This window comes from Pan troglodytes, chromosome 16, assembly GCF_028858775.2.
Source record: "Pan troglodytes isolate AG18354 chromosome 16, NHGRI_mPanTro3-v2.0_pri, whole genome shotgun sequence".
Classification (NCBI taxonomy): domain Eukaryota; kingdom Metazoa; phylum Chordata; class Mammalia; order Primates; family Hominidae; genus Pan; species Pan troglodytes.
This window is the reverse complement of record NC_072414.2, coordinates 54802429-54824346: the sequence shown is the minus strand read 5'-3', so window position 1 is coordinate 54824346 and position 21918 is coordinate 54802429. Positions and strand designations below refer to the sequence as shown.

Sequence of the window (21918 nt, the reverse complement as noted above, 5' to 3'; positions counted from 1 at the left end):
CTATACTTTTATGCTAAAGTAGATGGAATGGGTGACTAGAGATAAAGCTGAAGAAATTTCACATTTAAAATCTGACTGGCCCGTTCACCAGCAGACTTAGGAAAGTGCTAACTGCGAAGCTGGCCAGTATTCAGCTCGACAGTCCTAAAAACAAACGGAACCCTCTGGAGCTGGAAAGTGGTATCATAAAAGCCGCCGAATGCGGTGCTTCTAGAGCGGACCACCAGGAAAATATGACAGTTTACATCTTTACGTAGCCTAATGTACAGTGGGAATATAAATATCTCGTTCAGGCCCCAATCACTGCCTGGAATGGGATGCTTTCCTTAACAAGAAGCAGATGAGAGGCCCAGAAGCCAAACCTCTTATTCTGTTGGTCTGAAGGCTGTAGTTTTCAGTCGGTCAGCACAGAGAGTGGCAATTCAGGGAGGGAAGGCACTGCATGTGTTTCCTTGGTCAGGACAAAGGCTTGTAGCTCTTTTCCTGGGCCCTCTGAGGCTCTCGTACGTTGAGTGTCCCGCATGTGGTCAGCCCCTTTACCCACCTTTCCTTGGGCCACCAGCTCCCTCTGGGCTGCTGAGGCCGATTTGACCAGGGCGCTTGTGGCAGCAGCAATGGATTTAGCAGCTTCCAAGATCTGTTCCTCAAAGTCCAGGGTCTCATCCGCTTGCTATAACCAAAAGAAAACAGCATCACATGCAATTCATATCCACAAAGGGCTCTTTCTTCCAAACTACTTACTGCTGGGTCACCTGGCTCTTCACCTGCCTATTGTTTTTTGTTGACAAACCACACCTAAAATGGGATGGTTCCTTAACAAGAAGCAGATGAGAGGTCCCCTGTGCAAACTTTCAGGACTCTTAAGTCAATTTGGTTAAGCCACCCTCGGGTCACACAGTGTTGAAGATGTGGCTGGTACCTTTCAGGCATTAAGAGACAATGGCCAGGCACAGCAATAGTTTTCTTTGTATGTGTGGTACAATATATATAACACACAATTTACCCTTTTACCTAATGTTAAGTATTAATACACTGACACTGTTGTACAACAGCAATACCAGGATAGAAAGGTCAGGATGCCTCTCCACCTGCAGCCCCTTCCCCCTAACTCCAGAAGGAAAAAGCCGTTAGCTTGACATCCCACGGAAATTTGCAGACAGACTCATTTTCTGGAACAAAATCTTTAAAGATATACATTCACTGTGAATAAAATACACTCAAATGGTTTTAGCAACATCAATAACCGAAACCAAAATAATAAAATCAAAACAGTAGATCATAGCACTTACTCTCTTCCAGAGCCTAAGCCTCAAAAATGGACTTTAAAAAAAAAAAAAAAAAAAGGAAAGATGGCTACCAGTTCTGAAAAGCTGTCTTTTTCCTGGGTAAAAATCAAAGCCAAACAGCACTGGCATTTCTGTGGCTGAGCACTGAGAGAGTTATAGACCAAGCACACATTGCCCAGTGGTGAAAAAGAAACCAGGGCAACACGACATCAAGGTGGAGCTTGTTCTGTCCCCCGGACACCCGAGGCACGGGATCCATCTTGGGAAGAACATAGAACATTGGACACCACTGTGTAGGTGTTATCAGACCATTAGGGTTCTGGTCTAAATTCACCACCATCTCCTTTGCTGCTAAAACAACTCAGGAAGTTGAAAAGAAGCTTTGGAGAAGTGAGACAAGTATAAAGACTGTGGTCCCAGGCTCATGGGTTGGAGCATCACAGTTTTGCTGGGGGTGGTCAGATTAGACCTGTGTGACAACATTCCATGACTCTAGGTCAATTTGGCTAAGCTGCCCTCAGGTCACACAGTGTTGAAGATGTGGGTGGTACCTTTCAGGCATTGAGAGATGATGGCCAGGCCCAGCAATACTTTTCTCTGTATGTGTGGTAAAATATATATAACACAAAACTTACCGTTTTATCCAATTTTAAGTGTACAACTCAGTGGCATTACGGACATTCACACTTTGTGCCAACAATAGTAGATTTTTAAGAGTGCCTACTGTGTACCAAGTATTTTGTTAGGCACTTCTACATACAATGACTTAATTCTCACACACACACACAAAAAAGATCGTATATTGGAATTATCTTTATCCTTATTTTTACAGTGAGAAAACCCAGGCTCAGGAAGGTAGATTAGATTATTGGGCCAAGGTGATGTGGCAGCATGATGCATCTCAACCAGAATCTAAACCTAAATCTGACTCCAAAATGAGGCACTTTAACTAGCCAAAGCCACCCCTTGGGGCATCAATGAGAAATGGTTTGTGCCAGAGGTTCAAAGTCAGCTTGCTAACGCTCCCATGTGAAACGTCAGACCGGAGGGATACAAGTCTTCTCCAGCTCTCCATTCATAATGCCACATCTTGAACCATGAAAGGTGCTAATCCTTTTTCTTTATAACCTACATTATCAAAATACAATTTCAATGCACTTCTAATGGATCTGAATGATGGTAGCATTTCAGAAGTTCTGAGACAGACTTGTGCGTTCTTTCTTATTGCTGACCAAGTCTTGCTCTAAGAGTATTCAGGACAGAAATGAATTTAGTTCTACTGGACTCATTTTGGACTGGGGGAGTATAGAATTTGGTGACTGAAATACGGAAATGATCCATTGTAAGACACTCTCGCATAAAAGGAACTCTTGTGTAGTCAGTCCCCAAATAAATTACAGTAGGCTCTAATTTATATATATTAAATATATAAATAATGTATATTTTAATAACCGTGAGATTAAGAGCTTTTCTGGAAATTCATTCTGCCAAAGAATGTCAGGCACATAACAGATTAAAGCACCAGGGAAATCACAGAATTTTTGACTCCAAACTTTGCAGATGAGGAAACGGAGGCTTGTGGGAGCTCTTCATGGCGGCTCCTGAAGTCTCTCACGCTCTTGCCTCAGGTGTCCTCAGCTACACTATGGGTTCCACGCCCGAGTCCACTTTACAGTGTGGAATACTCTCAGATTTTTTATTTCCCAAATTTTAAGATTTTCAAAAGTGGAATTTCTTTAAAATTAAGTGCTACGTCTTTAGCAGGGGTAGATCTGTTAGGATCATCTCATCACAACTGATTTTAAGAGCCTCTCCCACATCTTCCGCTGCCTGGGAGTTTTTTTTTTTTTTTTAAACACAAGCTTGTAATAGATATTCGACTTGGAAATATTTTTGACACCCACAGATTTTTCTGGTAATGGCAATTGTTGTAATGTTCTTTGACAAATTTTTATTTTTCTTCCCACAACATCTCTATGCTTTAAAACAGATACAGCAGAAGTTCTTATCTCTGGGAGACATTTGCTCTGATAAGAAAGTATTAGAGATTCTCCCTAGAAAGGCTGACTGGGATGGCACAGGGATGGAGGGCTAATGTTAGATACTACAGTTTGGGCAGAGTACCCTGATGAAACCTGCCTTCTGACTGCTGCGTCCCTATTTTCCTGTATGCCAGGTTTATGACTAAGACGCACTGCCCACCCTATCTCTACTGCTGAAATCAGACACCAATACTTAATGTGTCCTCATACCATACAACTTCTAGCCTTAGAGAAAATGGCATCTCTCCAAGCCAAGGAGACATGGTCAAAAACCCAGGTGCCCCATCAGTTCCAGCTCCCATTAGCATGCAGAATGGAATAGGGGAGAAGGTAGGAAGGACACAGAATTGGCTGGGTCTTCAAAGGACTTTCCTAAATAAAAGAATCACAATTAAAATGCAGAATTTGTTAATGGAACAGTCCCCACTGCAGCTGAGGGACTGGGGAGACTAAGAAGAACAACATGGTGCACAGTGACTCCGGGGAAGAATCTGCAGGCTGGCCCCTCTCCCGGAGCTCTCATTCTCACCTTCTCACCAGAGAGGCTCAACTGGTTGGTGTCTTAAGGTCCTCTTTAGCTGAGATGTTACTGACCTGACCAGGGTAAGTCAGATCTGTCCTTCTGGTTTATAAAGGGGATAACGGAATCCTCACTTCTGGGTTTTTCATTCTTTCCGCAATTGGATCATGTAAAGACCCGCTAAAATAATCTTTTAAAGATTATGACTAATCCTGTGCATGTGGCTATTTATATTTCTCTATAACTACTGGCATCAAGCTAAAGCAAGGAACTTAAGAAAACAATTTCATTAAACTGGATAAATTGATAGTCTTTAGCCATAAAAAAGAATGAGATCCTGCCATTTGCAACCACATGGCTAGAACTGGAGATCCTTACGTTAAGTGAAATAAGCCAGGCACAGAAAGACAAACATTGTATGTTCCCACTTATTTGTGGGATCCAGAAATCAAAACAATTGAACTCATGGACATAGAGAGTAGAAGGACTGCTCCCAGAGGCTGGGAAGGGTAGTGAGGGGCTGGGAGGTAGGGATGGTTCATGGGTACAAAAAAATAGAGTAAGACCTACTACATGTGACAGCACAACAGGGTGACTATGGTCAATAACTTAATTGTACATTTTAAAATAATTAGAACAGTGTAATTGGATTGTTTGTAACACAAAGGATAAATGCTTGAGAGGATGGATACCCCATTCTCCATGATGTGCTTATTTCACATTGCATGCCTGATATTGTTTGGCTGTGTCCCCACCCAAATCTCATCTTGAATTGTAGCTCCCATAATCCCCACATGTCATGGGAGGGACCTGGTGGGAGGTAAGTGAATCATGGGGGCAGGTCTTTCCTGTGCTGTTCTCGTGATAGTGAATAAGTTTCATGAGATCTGTTGGTTTTATAAAGGGGAGTTCCCCTACACAAGCCCGCTTGCCTGCCGCCATATAAGATGTATCTTGCTTCCCCTTCGCTTTCCGCCATGATTGTGAGGCCTCCCCAGCCATGTGGAACTGTGAGTCAATTAAACCTTTTCTTTATGTATCACCCAGTCCTGGGTATGTCTATATTAGTTGTGTGAGAACAAGCTAATACAATGCCTGTAACAACACATCTCATGTATTATATATATATAATATATATTATATATATATAAATAAATATATATACCTACTATGTACCCTCAAAAACCAAACAGAAAAAAATTTTACAGAAAAATAAATAAATAAATAAATAAATGGATAGCCCTCACTGCAGAATCACCTGAGGATCTGGTTAAAGATGCAGATGCTGTTTTGGTAGGTCTGGGGTGGGAGTCAGGAATCTGTATTTCTTACAGAGGTGGTTACACACTACTCTGTAGGAAATGCTGGCCTGGACTCAGGAAAACAAACACCATTTAACTTAATCCTACCAGCCTGTGATCCCCTCCAGGGTGAGACTGTGTTTTATTCAACCTATGTTTGTTTCTCTAGCACAAAATCAGGCAGAGGAGCCCATGTGATGATCAACATTTGCTGAATGAATATATCCATTCAAAATGCATTTCCCAAGTTCCAGAGTTCAGCCAGAGCACAACGCACAAGGTAGGAGAAGGAGAAATACACAGAGTAAGCATCCATATCATTGGCATCCACTCCTGAGCCCTGGTGGACAGATGCACACACAGCTATGAGCAGGTTCCTGCCCTGTTTGAGGCCGTGGGTTGTTATTTGTACACTCTACTTGCAGCCTTCAACTGGAATTCACAGTTTGTGACATTTAGTCATGCATGGACATACAAATGTAAACACAGTGGCATTTTACCAAGAGGCACTCTTATGTAACAAGACAGCACTGGGAAAAAGAGTGAACAGATGTACAAACTAAGCTTCTACTCTGCCTAATGAAGGTGTTTGTTGCTGCCGCTGCATGCTGAATTAACTTCTCCTTTGATATACTGTTCTTTTCCCCCTTCCCCTCCATTTGAAAAGGCTATTTGGCCAGGTGCCCATCAGCTCTAAGCAATCGTCTTTCCTGGGCTGTCTGGCCAACTCTTGCTGAAGACAGATTTATCCCTACCTGGGCTTTCTGGTAGCTTCTAGAAAGGTCTGAGTACCCTGTAGTTGACCTCTTCCCTGCATGCTGACCTTCCTTGCTCACCCTTTAAAAAGTCAGTGGTCTGGTGAGATCCCTCTTGGGAAAGGCTATATATTGGGTTGGCTCCCTTCCCCTGTTTCCCAGTTGGGAGAGTATTTGGGACCCCTATATGTTGCTCTGATGGGTTTAAAGTTTCAGTAGCTATATGTCCCCTGGAAGAGGAAATGGTGGTGGTAGGGGAAGTGGTGCGGAAAGTGGAGAAGGTAAAAGGGACAGCCTTTCCTCATGTTTCTTTTGGCATTTGGCCTTTCATGGATTCTGAGAACATGGTCTTCACACTAATTCATTCATCTTCTAAGCCTACTTCCCCTCCTAACCTATCTGATGGAGTCATTACAAGCACGTGATTAGTATATGTAAAGCATGGCTGACTCATAGGAGATGCTCAAAAACCATTAGCAATTTCATTATCAAAAATTGTTTTTTTCACGTTTGGGGCTAAATTAATCTGTTTCTCTGTCTAAACCCTGTTATGTATCCATAATTCCAATAAAAATTCTTCTTGCTATTTCTGATTACAGCCTAAATTCATTATAAGTAAAACCCACAAATCAGTAAGCGTCAGGTACCAAACAGCATAGCATAGATGGGCACCAGCTCCTCTCTCAGCACCCAAGCAGGAGTGGGACAATCCGGGTGGTAGTCACTGTTCTGTACTTTGACTATGTGACTGTGGAGTCTTCGCTGCCCTTTCTCCAGGTATCAGTTACTCAGTTTTCTGTCACTTGAGGAGCAACTCAACCTTCCTGGTCCTTTTGCCTAGACATGGACAGTTCCAAATTAAACTTCTCTTAGAAGGCGGTGACTAAAATAAGCAGGAACTACCTTTTCTCTTCTGATCTCTCTTGACCTCCTCCTCAATATCCTTACCAACATCCCCCACTGCCCCCGCTCCTCCTCAACGTCCTTACCCACTTCCCCTGCTCACTGTCCTTGTCAGGTCCTGGGCAAGTGTTGGGCAGGGGAAGAGAATGTCCTCCCATGGTCTTTTTCTTGGCCTTTTCTTATGCCCTGCAACCCCACAGCTCCTTCCGCCAATGAACTTGAAGGTGAAGGAGCATAAGGCATGCATAGGAGATGGCCAAAGGGCTTGCCTCCCTCCCTGAAAACTTACTTTGAGGGAATGCTTTGTTGAGAGCTAAAAACACAATGGTTGCCCTTCTCACAACTGGCTCCACAAACTGAAGAACCACCCATGTCATCTTTCCAGTGGGGTCTCAGGCTTTGCTCTGCATTACTCAGAGTCTCGCAGAATGCCTGCTACTAAAAATAAGGTCATAGTGCATCAGAAACTTTAAAAAAATCCTCTTGGATATATATTTTTTAAAGTGTGAACATTTTGCATTTAATTTAAATGTCCTTGAGGGAAAAAAGGAGGCCAGTGTCTAGAACTCCCACAACAGGAGTGAGGCATTTTCCTGCCAGTTGGAAGCCGGAGTGGAGCAGGCAGCCACATTTCTCTTTTTTTTGTTGTTGCAAGTTTGGCTGCTACTAGTTTGCTTCTGGTATTGAACTGAGAGGTGCCTTGAGGGAGGCCTTAGCCTGTATGCAAAGCCCCAAACTGTGCAAAGGTTAGATCAGCTTCTCCTCTGGAGGACCCATGGATGGGGTGGCTTCAGGACTGCCACCTTTATTAGTTCTAACAAAAGGTAAACCTCCCAGAACAACTGAACTGCTAAGAGCCAGGCATGGACAGCTGGCCTTGTCTCAGGGAAAGCTCCAGAGAGACCTTAAACAGGCAAAATGGGTGGCAGAGAAACTGCCAAATGGCTGTGCCTGTGACTGGGGAGGGACCACACCCTCCGCATCCGAGGAATATGCACGAGTTCATGCAGTGTCTGCTGGAAAAGGTCCGCACCTGCATGATGAATATCTTGGGAGTAGTTTTCCCATAGTATCCATTGCTTTACTTTTGTGTTCAAAATGGAAAGCAACGCCACTGAAATAATCTTTGAATCACTATTTCTGTTTAAGGGGCCCTTGAATGTCGATATAGAAAGCACAGACAAAAGATAACAGGGTTCTTCCCAAGATGTATCAGATAAACTCCCTACATCTTAAGCCCCCTTTCTGCGTCTGTGAAGGATCTGACAAGGGCCTACTGGTCTACCCTGGAGGGGAGTCTCCCATACTTGCTTTTCTTATTTATTTATGTTTTTGAGACCGAGTCTCACTCTGTCACCCAGGCTGGAGTGCAGTGGCACGATCCCGGCTCACGGCAACCTCCACCTCCCAAGTTCAAGCGATTCTCAGCCTCGCGAGTAGCTGGGACTACAGGCGTGCACCACCATGCCTGACTTATTTTATATATATAATATATATAATTTATATTATATATAATATATAATGTATATTTATTTATATATTTTATATATATATTTATATATATATTGTATTTTTAGTAGATACTGGGTGAAACCCAGCTGTTGGTCAGGCTGGTCTCGAACTTCTGACCTCAAATGATCCGCCCGCCTCGGCCTCCCAAAGTGCTGGGATTACAGGTGTGAGCCACCACGCCCGGCCCCATACTTGCTTTTCACACCCTGTGTGCTCCTGGTCTGGAACCAATGAGTGCCACTCAAAGCCCACGTGCAGCCATACAGAAAATGCTGCATTTGTCCTCCTCCTTCCTGAACAGTTGGTTCCTTTTTCCCTTCACCATATTAATCACTACAGAGAACATGCTGGCCAGTGACAAAGTCACCCAAAGAAACAAGAAAATCACATCAATTCAAACAAGTGGGCTTCGTCTGCAGGTCCTTTTGAAACCATGTTTTTCTTTGTTCGTAATAACTTGCTGTCTCTTTTCCATGGCCATTTGCCATTTCAGTCAAACAATGTAACTGGGCTCAAAACCAAAGCCAGTGTTCTCTAGCTGTGTGAAGGAGGGACTGATTGATTGGGGCAGCATCTTGAAACCCGCCTGACAGAGCACCTGCCGACACACACAGATCGCTTCTCAATGGAGAAGGATTCCAGAGACAGGTTCCATTGTGTAACTCCAGAAGCCAGGACTCCAACATCACAGGACCCTCTCCTGTGTCATCACCTCTCTGATGTTGCTGTTGGTGACCCTGTCACTATGCATTCACCTGTAAGCAATGTGGCAATAACTTCTAGACACAGTAAGGGGAAGCTTTCATGACTGACCTGTTTAAACCATTTGCTTACACCTTTTCTCCTCCAAAACATTGAGAACAGTAGTTCTCTTTCCAGAAAGCAGTGCTCACAAAGTATTTTGTTGAGAGAACTCAGAATGAACTCACACATACTTCACAGGCTTTTCTATAAGGAAGAGGTCAAAACCAACCAAAGAAGGCTGTTATGTACCAGAAAAAATGTTTTCTATATCATAATCCCAAACTTCCTGCCACAGTCAATTAGGCTATGATATTACTTTCTGATTGTTGGCTTATTCTAAATATTACCAACCTCCACTGACAAGTTAACCTATAACAGGAAATTCAAGAGTTCAGTCAACATTGTATTACCTTCATGAGATATATTTAGTCCTATATCCAAGGTTTGTACAAAGCTCACTGACTCAGTATCCATGCAGCTGGTATGGCGGATTTGCTTTATACATTCTGTTACTGTGAGTGGAAAGGGAAGTTATAGAAAACTGATCTGTGCTCCTTGAATTTTTGCTGAAACCCTGACGTGAACTTCTAAATTGAAGATCAGGATAAAAATGGACCAAAATGAAACATAAATCTAGATGTGTTTGAGGCTATAATCCTGACCTTTATTCTGTGTCACAGACATGGGTTGGAACCGTTTTTTCCACCAAGCATATTGAATTCCTTAAGGATTCATCACTGCACAAAACTAAGCCACACAGAATACCCCAGGCTCTTATGAAACATCAACACTTATTGTTTCTATAATAAGCAAGTCATCTAGTAATACTGATACAGGTCTCAAATGCTATAAGAAGAAATGGAAGATAACATGAATTGTAATGAGTGCTCCATCTTCTAAATCTACTTGTGATTTTAACGTGTTCTTTCCTGTTGCCTTATAAACTTTATTAGGAACCCCCGGAGACAGGGCAAGACACTGTAGGAATATGTTTGATATATAGTTGGATTAAATAACAACCTAATATATCAAACATATCACACAGAGGCCTGCAGAAAAGGCATCCAGGTTTGACTGAGCTCGAGACTAGGCACAGTATTGAAGGTTACGGCTGCAGGGGGTGGTCACTTTTGCAGCAACTCCGATAACTGTCTTTGGAGCACAAGTCTGCCTGCAGATGTGGAAACGGCGCCATTAACAATACTGTCAGCACATGCACCAGCGCTCACTGACATTCTCATCTCCCCAGGTGAACAGCAGATTCAACGGTACATGTCTGGGAGATCCCAGGCAAAAAGTGATGCTTAAGAGCCTGAGGTGGAAATATACCAGAATCATCATCATAGACCATGAGCCATTCTCCTTTAAAAACAGGCAACCTGAGACGGTGGTGAGCAGAGCATTTTAGACAAAATTACTGTCCCTCCCCAAACTCTTCCTGAAAGCAGTGTGAATACTCCCCAGAAGGAAGACACATCCATTTTATACTGAAGGCATGTGTGTGTACCAGGGTAGGGTTATAGGGATGTAATAAGCAATTGTTTACTTACAGTACCCTGAGGATTTTTTTAAGGTTTTGGGAGAGAATGGAGAGAAGTGACTAAACTCAAAAGACTGGCTGATTTTGGTGCAGATTGTTGTTATTGTTTTTTAATTGGGGAAATAAATTCCTTTATAAAGGCAAGGAAGATATTTCATGCAAAAGTTATTGCAATGTGCCCTATTAGGCACAAAAACTATGGTTTGGGTTGAAGGTTTTCCAAAACAGTTTCATAGATAATATCCACCTCTGGCCATCAGGCAGAGAAAGACTTCAGACCATTGTGAAGCATTCTAGAAGTACCCATCACCCTTCCTAATACGATGGGAGTGAGCTCAGGTAGGAACCCTCAAACAAAGGATTCACATCATCAGTTATGTTAACCTTGACCTTGGCCGAAGGACTCCTTGGCTTTCCTGTAAAAACCCTCAATGTAAACACCAAGGCTATATGATCCTAGAGTACTGTAGGGAGTCCTCACAGGCCTACTTCAGCAGTCATTAATTTTTAAGGTGCTGTTATTTTTTAAACCTTTGTTTTATAAAATGTTAAAACACAGACCCTTCCATCATCCCAATTCCATCATCATTCTTGTACATTCCCTACTTATTTTCTTCATCTGTGAGTTTTTAGAGTTGTAATCATAATAAGTACATAATCCTGCATCCTTTCTGTTATACCATGAGCATTTTCTTCGTGCTACACAGTCCTAGCAACCATTATTTTTCATAGCTGCATAATATTCCTTTGAGGAGACACTTGGTCCACATCCAAGTTCTCATCACTACAAACAAGGCTGCAAGGGACAACCCTCTCACAGGCACACAACTTTCTTCCCCTCTTGGATTTCCTCCTCGGGAGAGATTCCCAGAGGTGGGATTAGTAGCTCAAAGGGCACACAGAAACTACAAATGGCCTTTGTGGGACTAGACAAGCCTTCTCTGACAATGGGGTGGCAAACAGGGGCTGGTATGGACTGAAACTGCCACCCAGGGCCATACATAGCCCTCCCAGCTGAGTGACAGTGGTCGGACCCTGGCAAGGTAATTCGCCTCTTGGTGCTTCTGATTCTAATGGACTTTTTCAAAGGATCAGATGAGTGACTCCCATAAAGTACCTAGAAGACTGCCTGGCACATGCTTGGCAACTGAACAATGCGAGCTTCCTGTTTTTCTTTCTTCAGGGGCCAGTGGAATAATTTTTATTTCAGGCATTTCCTAGGGAGTAAGTCCCAGACACATATTTTCAGTGATGATGGTGATAATAATGGTGATATAGTTACTATCTACCAAGTCTCACTGTATGTCAGGCAGTGTTCTTATACTATCTTATTTAATTATTATAACAATAATCCTATGGGGTAGGAACTTTAATAATTTTGTTTTCCCATCTGGAGTCGTGAAGTGAACGACCAGACACGGGGAAACCAGGACTCAGACAAGAGCTCAGAAGGACCCTGCGGAAGGACAAAGGGAAAGACATTGAAACGGGAGCTCTTAGAATATGGTGAAGTGTTAATGTTAAATTAGCACCAGGCTAATTCTCCAGGAGAACGAATGTGTCAACTGACATGGCTTCGGCATTAGCGGACAGAGCCCTCCCCAAGAAAGGCCATCGTGATAAATCAGACAAGGAAATGGAAAAACATTATGCACCAAACCTCTAAATCTTAGTTAACGGTTGACTCTTAAGTACACTTTTCATTCACGATTAACTTGACTGACAAAGCAGAAACAAAGGCGTAACCAGAAAATGGAGTTGTCCCAACAACCACACCTGGCTCTTAAGTTTCTAAGAAAACTCTGACAGTATCAGGCAACCCAAGACTCTCAGGTAGAGTCCAGCAGAGAGAGCCCTGGTAAACCCCACAATCAGAAGCCCAAATCCTTAAGTTACATCTTGATGAGAAAACGTTTAAGTGCCTTTACCAAGTCCAGAGCGACTATTAGGAGGTTGGTTCTAAGCACTCGAAGGTTTTAATAATGTTCCCAAGCTGAACAGACTCAGTCTGTGTTTATTTCATACACTACACTGGCCCAGGCAGTGCTTTTGAGTGGTCTGCTCTGTTTCAGGGCCCAGACTCCATCCCTTGGTCTTACAAAAATAGGTAAATTTTTAGGTATAACTAAATTGGTGGAATCCAGCCCTTTTTTGAGGGGAAAAGCCAAATATTATTTCCTAGTATATCCGGGTCCTTGGAAATAGATGAGTTACATGCACCACCAGGGACTTACTTGAATAGGAAGAAAAACAGGCCGCCTCTGGTTCTACCATTTTCCTGCTGAAGACAGCTATGGAAGGTGGGGTAGGAGGTATTAGCTTAACAGGGTTGGGGCTTTGCCCCTGGAGACAGCACTAGCTTGTCATCCTTTTATTTAGAAAGTGTCCTTCCTCCTGCCTAATCTAAAAGTATCTCTTTCCTTTAAATGGCTATTTCTCTTCACATATACCTATAATCTTAAGTTTTAAACATTTATCTACATGACAAACACAGAAGGAAAAAACATACCAACTACCCATCCTCTCCAGCATATACTGAAAAAGCCTGGAATGGGTGCACTTTTGAAGTTCTCATTGCCCTCTGATTCCCAGCAGTGCTATTTCTTTGTAAAAAGCAAAAGAGAAACCAGAAAATTGGAGGCTAACAATCTCCTCTCCAGTAACAGCAACTTCGGACAGAAAGCATCCAACACCTGCTTTAGATAATGAACTAAATCAAGACTGCAAATGCCCCAGTTCTTCCTTTGGATACTCAGAGGAATTTTTCTGGGTGGTTAACTTGAAAGACTCATCAGCCATTTTTTTACCCCCATACTCTAAAGCAGTGCCGGGCAGGTAGATCCGGTTTTCTGCTTGCTAGTCTGACCATGAGGAAGGAGCCAAGCTCCCTGCAGCACTCCTAGCTCCATTTCACAGCCACCCACTGGAAGAACCCACTGACATCGGACAGCCAACCATAAATGAACACTTACTTTTGGTTTTGCTCTTGGCTTCAGTTGCTCTAACTTCTTAGCAGCAGCTTCGATGGATGCTGCAGCCCCCAGTAACTCTGTTTCTGCAACGACAGTTGGGTCTTCTGGATCCACCCACTCTGTTCCTAGAATCAGTCCAAAAGAAGGTGATTCTTGGTAGCTGCAGACCTCAGGGCACTGGCTTAATTAAAAACACTATCTGGATTTGCATGCATGAAGGCTCCAGGAGCCTGACCCGCATTGTCCTAAGGAACCTTCCTTCCGTCTCTCATAAAGGCCATCTGGATGGGGGTGGGGGGTGGGGGTGCGAATCCCGGTTTTCTAAATCAGTTGCCTGTATGGCCCTTCCACAGAGCAGTCACCAAGCAGCTTCAAAAATGATCTCACGGACCAAGGCTTGAGCCTTGCTCTGACTTTGAACTTAAAGCTCATGAATCTAAGTAAGCATCCTCAGGAGACACTACACTATGCTGTACGTCACACAGGAATTTGCCATTCTCTTCTCCCTGGAACCCAGGAGGACTGACCCCTCACCTTAATTCAAAGTAAAGGAAAATGGTGAGAAGACCTTTCCCAGGTGGGTTGATTGCTTCTATGTAAACATAAAGGGTGTCCAAACAATGTTTTCAGGTAGCATCATTTTCAAAACATGAAGTATTATTTGAAGGAGAATAAATAACCTGATGAATGAAAATGCAGACAAAAAAGAAATGGGGAGACTCCAAGGAAAGTGAGTAGTTCTAGGTGGAGGATACCATTTAAGCAGAAGCACTTAATACAAAGACTAGAGAAAAGACTTGCTTCAGGGAGGATGTTACTTTTTCAAGTTAACTCTAAACCCATTTGCTTGCAGAAAGTCCTCACTGTATTCCTGGCTGCATCTGCCAGCTAAAGGCCGTTGCCGTCTGTGCTTTTCCTCTGCTCAGTCTGCTGTATTAGCACTGCCTGGGAGGGTTGCCCTCCACCAAGACGTGAGAATCCAGCCTACCTTTCATGGCTTCCGCCGCCTGGATGAGCTCTGTCACAGCGCCGGCGACTCGCTTGGAGAAAGCGGCCAGCTGCTGCTTGAGTTCTGGGGTTGGTTTCTGAAGAATCTACAGGTGAAGAACAAGTCAGAGGCATGAGGGGGATAGTAACCACTGGGACAGGAAAGAAGCACACTCCTCTTGCTGGATGTGGAGTCAGGCAGCCTGGTTTTAAGTTGCATCTCTGTCCCAAGTGACTTCAGAGCCTTGTGGAAAACCCTTACGACTCACTGGGTTTCAATCTCCCCATGTGAGAAATAAAAGGTTGGGAACCAGTGGTGCCTCTAAGGTCCCTCCTGACATAGCTCCTAAAGATCATAAAGGAGACAAAGTCCTTGTTTTTTATTTGGACCTTCATTTGTCCTTTATTTGTACATAAAACACACACATGCACCTGAAATTTAACCAAACTGTAAGAACATTCTGGCTGGGTACAGTGGCTCACACCTGTAATCCAAGCACTTTGGGAGGCCGAGGTGGGAGGACTGCTTGAGCCCAGGAGTTCAAGACCAGCCTGGTCAACATAGCAAGACCTCATCTCTAATAAAAAAAAAAAAATTAAAAATTGGCTGGGCATGGTGGCACACACCTGTAGTCCCAACTACTCAGGAGGCTGAGGTGGGAAGATCTCTTGAGCACAGGAGGTCAAGGCTGCAGTGAGCAGTGGTTGCATCACTGCACTCCAGCCTTGGCCAGAGAGATTGAGTCAGTCTTTAAAATAAATAAATAAATAAATAAATAAATAAAAATTAAAAAAAAAAAGAACATGCTGAGTAAAGGCAGAAGCCCCAAGCTATGGGCCAATCAGTACTTGTGACAAAATAAAGGACCAGAGGAAACATGCCACTCAAGTCCTTGAGACAAAATCCCTAAGTGAGCAACAACTAACTGCTCAGGAGGATCATTCTTGAGAAAACAATCCATTTCCAGAGTTTTGACTGCAAGCTCTCCTGGGAGAAGTCCTGAGGATTTGCCCTCTCTTTTGAATTAGTTCAAAGGTTTTCAAAAATTGTCTTTTGCTTTCTGTTTTTTATGGATTTTAAAAAAGGTACTGAGAATCCTAAACACCTTTAAGACATCCCCAGCTGATTTCTTCTCAAACTCATCCATGAATGGAAGGAACCATGACACAGGATAAGAGCTCTTCCCCATCTTCCACCAGGGATCTAAATTCTGGTGCACACCATCCTATCCCTTCCTCATGTTGAAATTCTTCTTCCAGTGCTCTTTTCTGTTATCTCTTTCTCACATTTCCCAATGGTGATCTTCAGATTTAGAAATGTTCAGACAGTCGGGAGAGAAGTATAACTGCTGTCTATCTCTGCACAATTTTGGAGCCTCTGAGTAGGGGACAAAGCATCAGCTTTGGAAATGAACAAACTTGTGTTCAAACCTGGCTTTATCCATTACTGGCTTTAAACCCGTTTTCTCATCTGTAAAGCTGGGATAATGCCTATGTCTCAGGGCTGGCACAAAGATCAAACGGAGGCCGGGCACAGTGGCTCATGCTTGTAATCCCAGCACTTTGGGAGGCTCGGGCGGGTGGATCATCTGAGGTCAGGAGTTAGAGACCAGCCCGGGCAACATGGTGAAGCTCCGTCTCTATTAAAAATATAAAAATTAGCTGGGTGTGGTGGTGGGTGCCTCTAATCCCAGCTATTCAGGAGGTTGAGGCAGGAGAACTGCCTGAACAGAGGTTGCAGTGAGCCAAGATTGCACCACTGCACTCCAGCCTGGACCACAGAGTGAGACTCCATCTCAAAAAAAAAAAAAAAAAAAAAAAAGATAGAATGGAATAACACATGGGGAGTATTTCTCACAATGCTTGGAACACAATAGACATTCATTAAATGTGAATTCCCTTCTTGGTGCCCCACACGCCTTTCCCCTGCCCAGGTAGCACAGTCTTTCTCAGGAATCTGGAAAGATGGTTTTTAGAGCCCAGGACTAACCCCTTTGCACCATGACTATAAAGAAAGCTTAGAAAAAAACCGATGAGAGGAGTCAATGGGTTACACCATGACCAGCCCTAGACACGGCAGTGTACAGGTGACATTATGCGTACGCACAAATGGATTAGTCAATAATCTTTGAGCATTACTTCACATGTATCTATCCTCATCTTCCCTCCTCTTATAATCTTTTATACTTCTTTCATATTTGCTACTGTTCCATGATGATTCCAGGTGCTCTGTGATTCTCACTCTCTCACACTAGGGCCTATATATGTATATCATTCTGCAGATATTAAGAACTCAGCACAGACCTTTGAATGAACAAATGAATTAATGAGTGAAAAGCAAACCAATACATTATTGGGACAAGTCCTACTATGATGGCTTCCTAGACCAGTTCCAAAAGAACACTAGAGCCATGGAGAAGTAGAAGGAAGGGGATAAATGCCTTTTACTTTCCAAGACAGCCAGTGGGCAGGCAATTTAGTTAGGCATAGGTTCAGCAGTCAATATCAATGTACCTGTGTACAGGTACTTATCCTCTCTCTAAGCCTCAGTTTATTACGCCACCGCAACAGTCTTCCCTTATAGAGCTGTGGTGAGATTATATAAATTTATATATATATATATATATATATATATATATATATATATATATATATAAAGAGCTACTGATAAAATTCTTCTGGTGTGTAGCCTGGGCTTAAGAATTTTTTAAGTTCCCTGGGTGACTCATGTGGCCATAGTTGTAAACCACTGCTCTAGACTTAGATGGTGGCATTTGTCACCACTTAATTGCAAAAGGCTTGTACCATATTTGTCTGAAACAATATATGCTGTACGACTACCAAGTTATTAATAGTTATGGCTCAGGATCTCAGTAGCTAAGCAGTCCATAGGCATTGTTAAATGGTTTCTCTAAAGTGGCCAACACAGCATGAATAAGCAAAGGGTTAAAGGTATGGTGCGGACACTCATAATTAATGGCAAAAGACTGAATGATTTTCCCCTAAGCTCAAGACAAGGGAAGAACTTCTACCAACATTCCCACAGAGTGGAATGATGAAAGACTTCTGTCTCTAAAAGGACGGCCTTCGGTGAGAAGTGTACACCATGACAGCCCTCAGACAGGGAACAGCCCTGATAAAGAAACTGAGCTTTAGATAACGGAGGAGAAGAGGAGTTCTATTTTTATTCTGCCATTAAGTCAACATGATTTCTGATAGCAGACAACAGACAGATCCAAATTAAAGCTCTGCCAGTGGAAGCGAGGATAATTTTAGCCCTGCCAAAGATCTCAAACTGGTTTTGCAGAAATATTGAACTGTGATAGTTGCAGAGGCAAAGTAGCGGCTTTTTTGTCCTGCAATACAAATCCTCTATGATAAACGAGCAAACAGCAAACGCAGGAGGCCACCATCATTCAAATGGACATCTCTAAAGCATCATAAAGCAGCTCTCGGGGCAGTGGGGAGATGGCTCTGTCTAAATTAGATCCTATGTTTGTTGAGAGTTAACTGAATTCTCTAAAGGATTCCCCAGGCGGGGGTTCTCCATTTGGAGTCTCTAAATACCAAAAGGTTCTAACTAGGTTTTGTGGGTCTGTGACTCCTCTTAACAGTTTGGGGATCAACCTGGGTGTCTGTGCTGATGTTTCTTTGATGACAGTTGCAGAAGGCAAGAAATGACCCCGGGCTTTTAGCTCAAAGGGGCCCATGACCCACAAAAGATGAAGAATGCTGAAATCATGATAGTCATTGGCATCTGTAACACAGGCAAAGAGAGAATAGGAGTGGGAACAGATACAAAATGTATTATTATTGGTATGTTTGTTTAAAATATAAGCATCTGAAGCAAATAGGATAAACTGTTAACAAAATTAGTCAATCATAGATGATGGGTACATGGATGCTGCTATTAGTTTCTGTATTTATTTAAGCATTTTCCAAAGAAAAACTAAAATATACAAACCAGCCAAAAAAGCCTAAGAATCCTTGGCTCTAGATATTTTAACAGAACAAGGCTAAGACACCATAAACTCATGCATATTTTTATGTGCCGAGATTTAAGAAAAGCAGCTCACTGAAGAGGATCCCCGATTCTCCATGTACCACCTGAAAATGACCTCAACTTATTTCTGCAGATTGCTGGACACTTTCTCTAAACCTTGATTTCTGGAATTTTCTCTTTCCCTTTTTGTAAAAAATGAACAATTATCTGACCTTTCTTCAGCTCTCAGGAATCTCCACTGATTCTCCTTGAATTGTTAAAAATGGGATCAATTTTTCAAGCATTTCAGGAAGACTACCCTAAGATCTACAGGTACAGTCTGGTTTAAGTCAACTCTTTTTCAGAATGGAGAGGCCACGGTCATATGATCATACAGAGTCTTTCTGCAGAGACCAAAGAACAGAGTGAAGGGCAGAGCGAGTGAGTGTGTGTGTGTGTGTGTGAGAGAGACAGACAGAGAGAATCAAAATCTCCAGTTTTTAATTGCTTTTTAAATCTATCACCTGCAAATAACTAATCAAATTTTAGTAGATATTCTTTTCTTCTACCCTAAAAAGAATTTCAACAAAATTCTGATGTCTTCTCTAGATTAGCAATTTGGCTTTCATTTTCTGATTGTCATTAGAATCCCCTCTGAAAATGAACACTACTTCCCAGGCTTGGGCATTCTCATTTTCCTCATTTCTTGTTGGACCTTCATACAGCACTGGCCTGTCAGTCTCGTGGCTTGCAGGACTCTCAGTGTGAAACAATACTCCTCTTTCTTATCCTTATTTTAACCCAGATTTCTAGGAGTTAAAGCTAACTGTGTGAACGTGAATTTATTTTTGGCAGCAGACCTAAGACAATGACCAATGTCACCACAATTTAGGTGACCGAATACTGTTGTGGGGGTTTCTATAATTTTTCACCAGGAACTTGTATTTTTTATATGTTTATGATAATTCCCTAGAAACAGAGGCTTGTGTTCCGCCTATATTTTTAATAGAAAATACTCTTCAAAGACTGTCTTGCTTTTTAAGGAAAAAAATATATGAACATGAACAAATAAATAAATAAATACATAATGCTATTTCATTCACATCCTTGGATGTCAGAGCCATCAGCACTTGTCACCCTCAAGGGGGAAAATTCTTTTTTTTTTTTTTGATAGTTTTATCTTTGATTGTTTCACTCTTTAACATTCTATAAACAACAACCAAGACCACTGAGGGAGACTAACTAGATTATAAATGGATTAGGAGCTACTTGAAGGCAAGGGCCATTATGTGCTTAGCTTATATTTCTTTTGTGTGGTCTATAGAAGGAAGTCAATAAAATAAACAATGGCTTAATGAATCAACCATAAAGCCCAAATGATAAGTCTTTTTCTTGTATTCCCCTTCTTAAGGCGAATATTTCTGAAGTCCCCTTTTTTCCATTATTTCTCCAGTTTTTTTCCTGTCTTCTACTGGTTCAGGTTTTCTCAAGATCTAGCCTTGACTCTATTCTTTTATGTCTATACTGTATGCTCTTAATAAAACCCCATATTGGCCAGGCCTGGTGGCTCATGCCTATAATCCCAGCACTTTGGGAGGCCAAGGTGGGCAGATCACCTGAGGTTAGGGGACCAGCCTGGCCAACATGGTGAAACCCCATCTCTACAAAAAAGACAAAATTAGCTAGGCCTGGTAGCTCGTGCCTGTAATCCCAGCTACTTGGGAGGCTGAGGCAGGAGAATCATTTGAACCCGGGAGGTGGAGGTTACAGTGAGCCAAGATCATGCCATTGCACTCCAGCCCAGGCAACGAGGGCAAAACTCTGTCTCCAAAAAAAAAAAAAAGCCCATATGCATGAATAAAAGCCTTCAACTGCCAGCACTAGAACTATATCTCCTCCATCTTTACATCTAGAGAATGTATCAAATGTACAGTGTGCCTAATTAAACTTAGGCACATTGTAAATTTTATAGATTTATCTATAAAATCTCCCTTTCTTCTGCCTTGCCCTGTCAATAGCATTACCATGATCCTAATCTTGGAGCTGGAGAACTTTGGAGGTAACTTTTAATCTTGCTTTTCATTGCTTCTCATACTTAGTTGCTAACTTTTGACAATTTTATCTTTAAAATATATTTGGATCTTTTCAGTCTCAAGGGGGAAAAATCCTTATCACAAAAGATGAGATGGATTCTGTTTCTTTTATAGGAATAGTTTTACTATCATTTAGCTTTTCTTCCTATTAGTGATTTCATTTTAGTACCAACTACCCTAAACCTCTGAATGGCCTTAGAGAACTAGGACACTGATATTTCTACCATAGTTACAAACTACAATGACAATAATTGTATACAATGAGGACAAGAAACTCAGCTGGCAGGCTTTTAACAGATATATCAACCATGCAAGTTTGTAACACACAAGATTTAAGAGTCCTGATTCTACAAAAAATACAAGGAAGAATCCATAACAGAAAATCAATCAACTAAAATGTCAATGGTCACCAGAGAAGCACGTCTGGCCACAAAGTGCAATCTGTTCTTGCCTAGGCCCTGGCAAAGAAAGTAGTGGTCACTCTCCCTCCTTCCGATCTCCAGCCTCCATGAGATGAAACCTCCTGAATGACCTGTGATGGTGGGTCTCCCGGCAGTAAGTGCCCTTCCTCCTGTTACAGAAAAAGCTGCCGCTTACCATCAGGGCTGATGTTGACATAGCGACTGGGTGGCCACTAGGCAGGAGTCTCTGAATGTGTGGCCTGGGAAAGTTCCTAGACCTTCTATAATGTTCCTAGAGCTCCTGGACCTCTTGGCCTCCCCTCAGGCGGAGGCCAGCCATCTGCCCGCCCCTCGGACAGAGGCACACCATACACACAAGACAGCCTTGTCTTATTTTGCTCACCCAAACGAGGTGGGCATGGAGAGGGGAAGTGACAAGAAAGGAAACACTTGAGCAGATCCAACACCTCATTCCCGGATACTGGGATAGGGTTTAGAGTCGGCATGCAGTCAGGGAAGTGACCCTGTTACAGCTCCATTTTCCTTTCCCCTGAGAGACACTTCTCCCTAAGACAAGTGCTGGCACCTGCCCTTCCTTACGAAGAAAGAATTCCTCTCCCCTAAATAAGCTGCATTTTTGCTGGAGAGTGAAAGGGGAGACCTTCACTCCATTTCCATCCAGGCCTTTGTATGTGTCAGACATAAAGCTGGAGGCAGACCCCACACAGTGACATTCTTGTTAAATGACTCACCAAGGGCAAAGGTACAGATTGCCAACCTGAGGCCCATGTGTGCAGGGCCTGGACCCATAGATGTCACGTACATTATCAATGCTGCACAGGTGCTGGAGAAAATATGGTTCAACTAAGAAATGGAACTG

The 21918-nt window shown here is 42.6% G+C and overlaps 1 protein-coding gene and 1 non-coding gene across 17 annotated transcripts in view; both read right to left on the bottom strand.

The window, feature by feature from the left end:
- The window catches only part of TLN2 (talin 2), a 450464-nt gene that overhangs the window by 7170 nt on the left and 421376 nt on the right, over window positions 1-21918 (bottom strand). For all 16 annotated transcript variants that reach the window (XM_024349234.3, XM_063794170.1, XM_054666988.2 and 13 more), the window contains 3 exons: window positions 14564-14669; window positions 13576-13700; window positions 545-670 (listed from right to left, as the gene is read on the bottom strand). In XM_024349234.3, coding sequence (XP_024205002.2) covers window positions 545-670; window positions 13576-13700; window positions 14564-14669 — 357 coding nt within the window. The remainder of the gene's footprint in view (window positions 1-544; window positions 671-13575; window positions 13701-14563; window positions 14670-21918) is intronic.
- Window positions 10033-10117, bottom strand: MIR190A (microRNA mir-190a). Its single transcript, NR_031991.1, has one exon. It is a non-coding gene; the product is annotated as a microRNA mir-190a (primary transcript).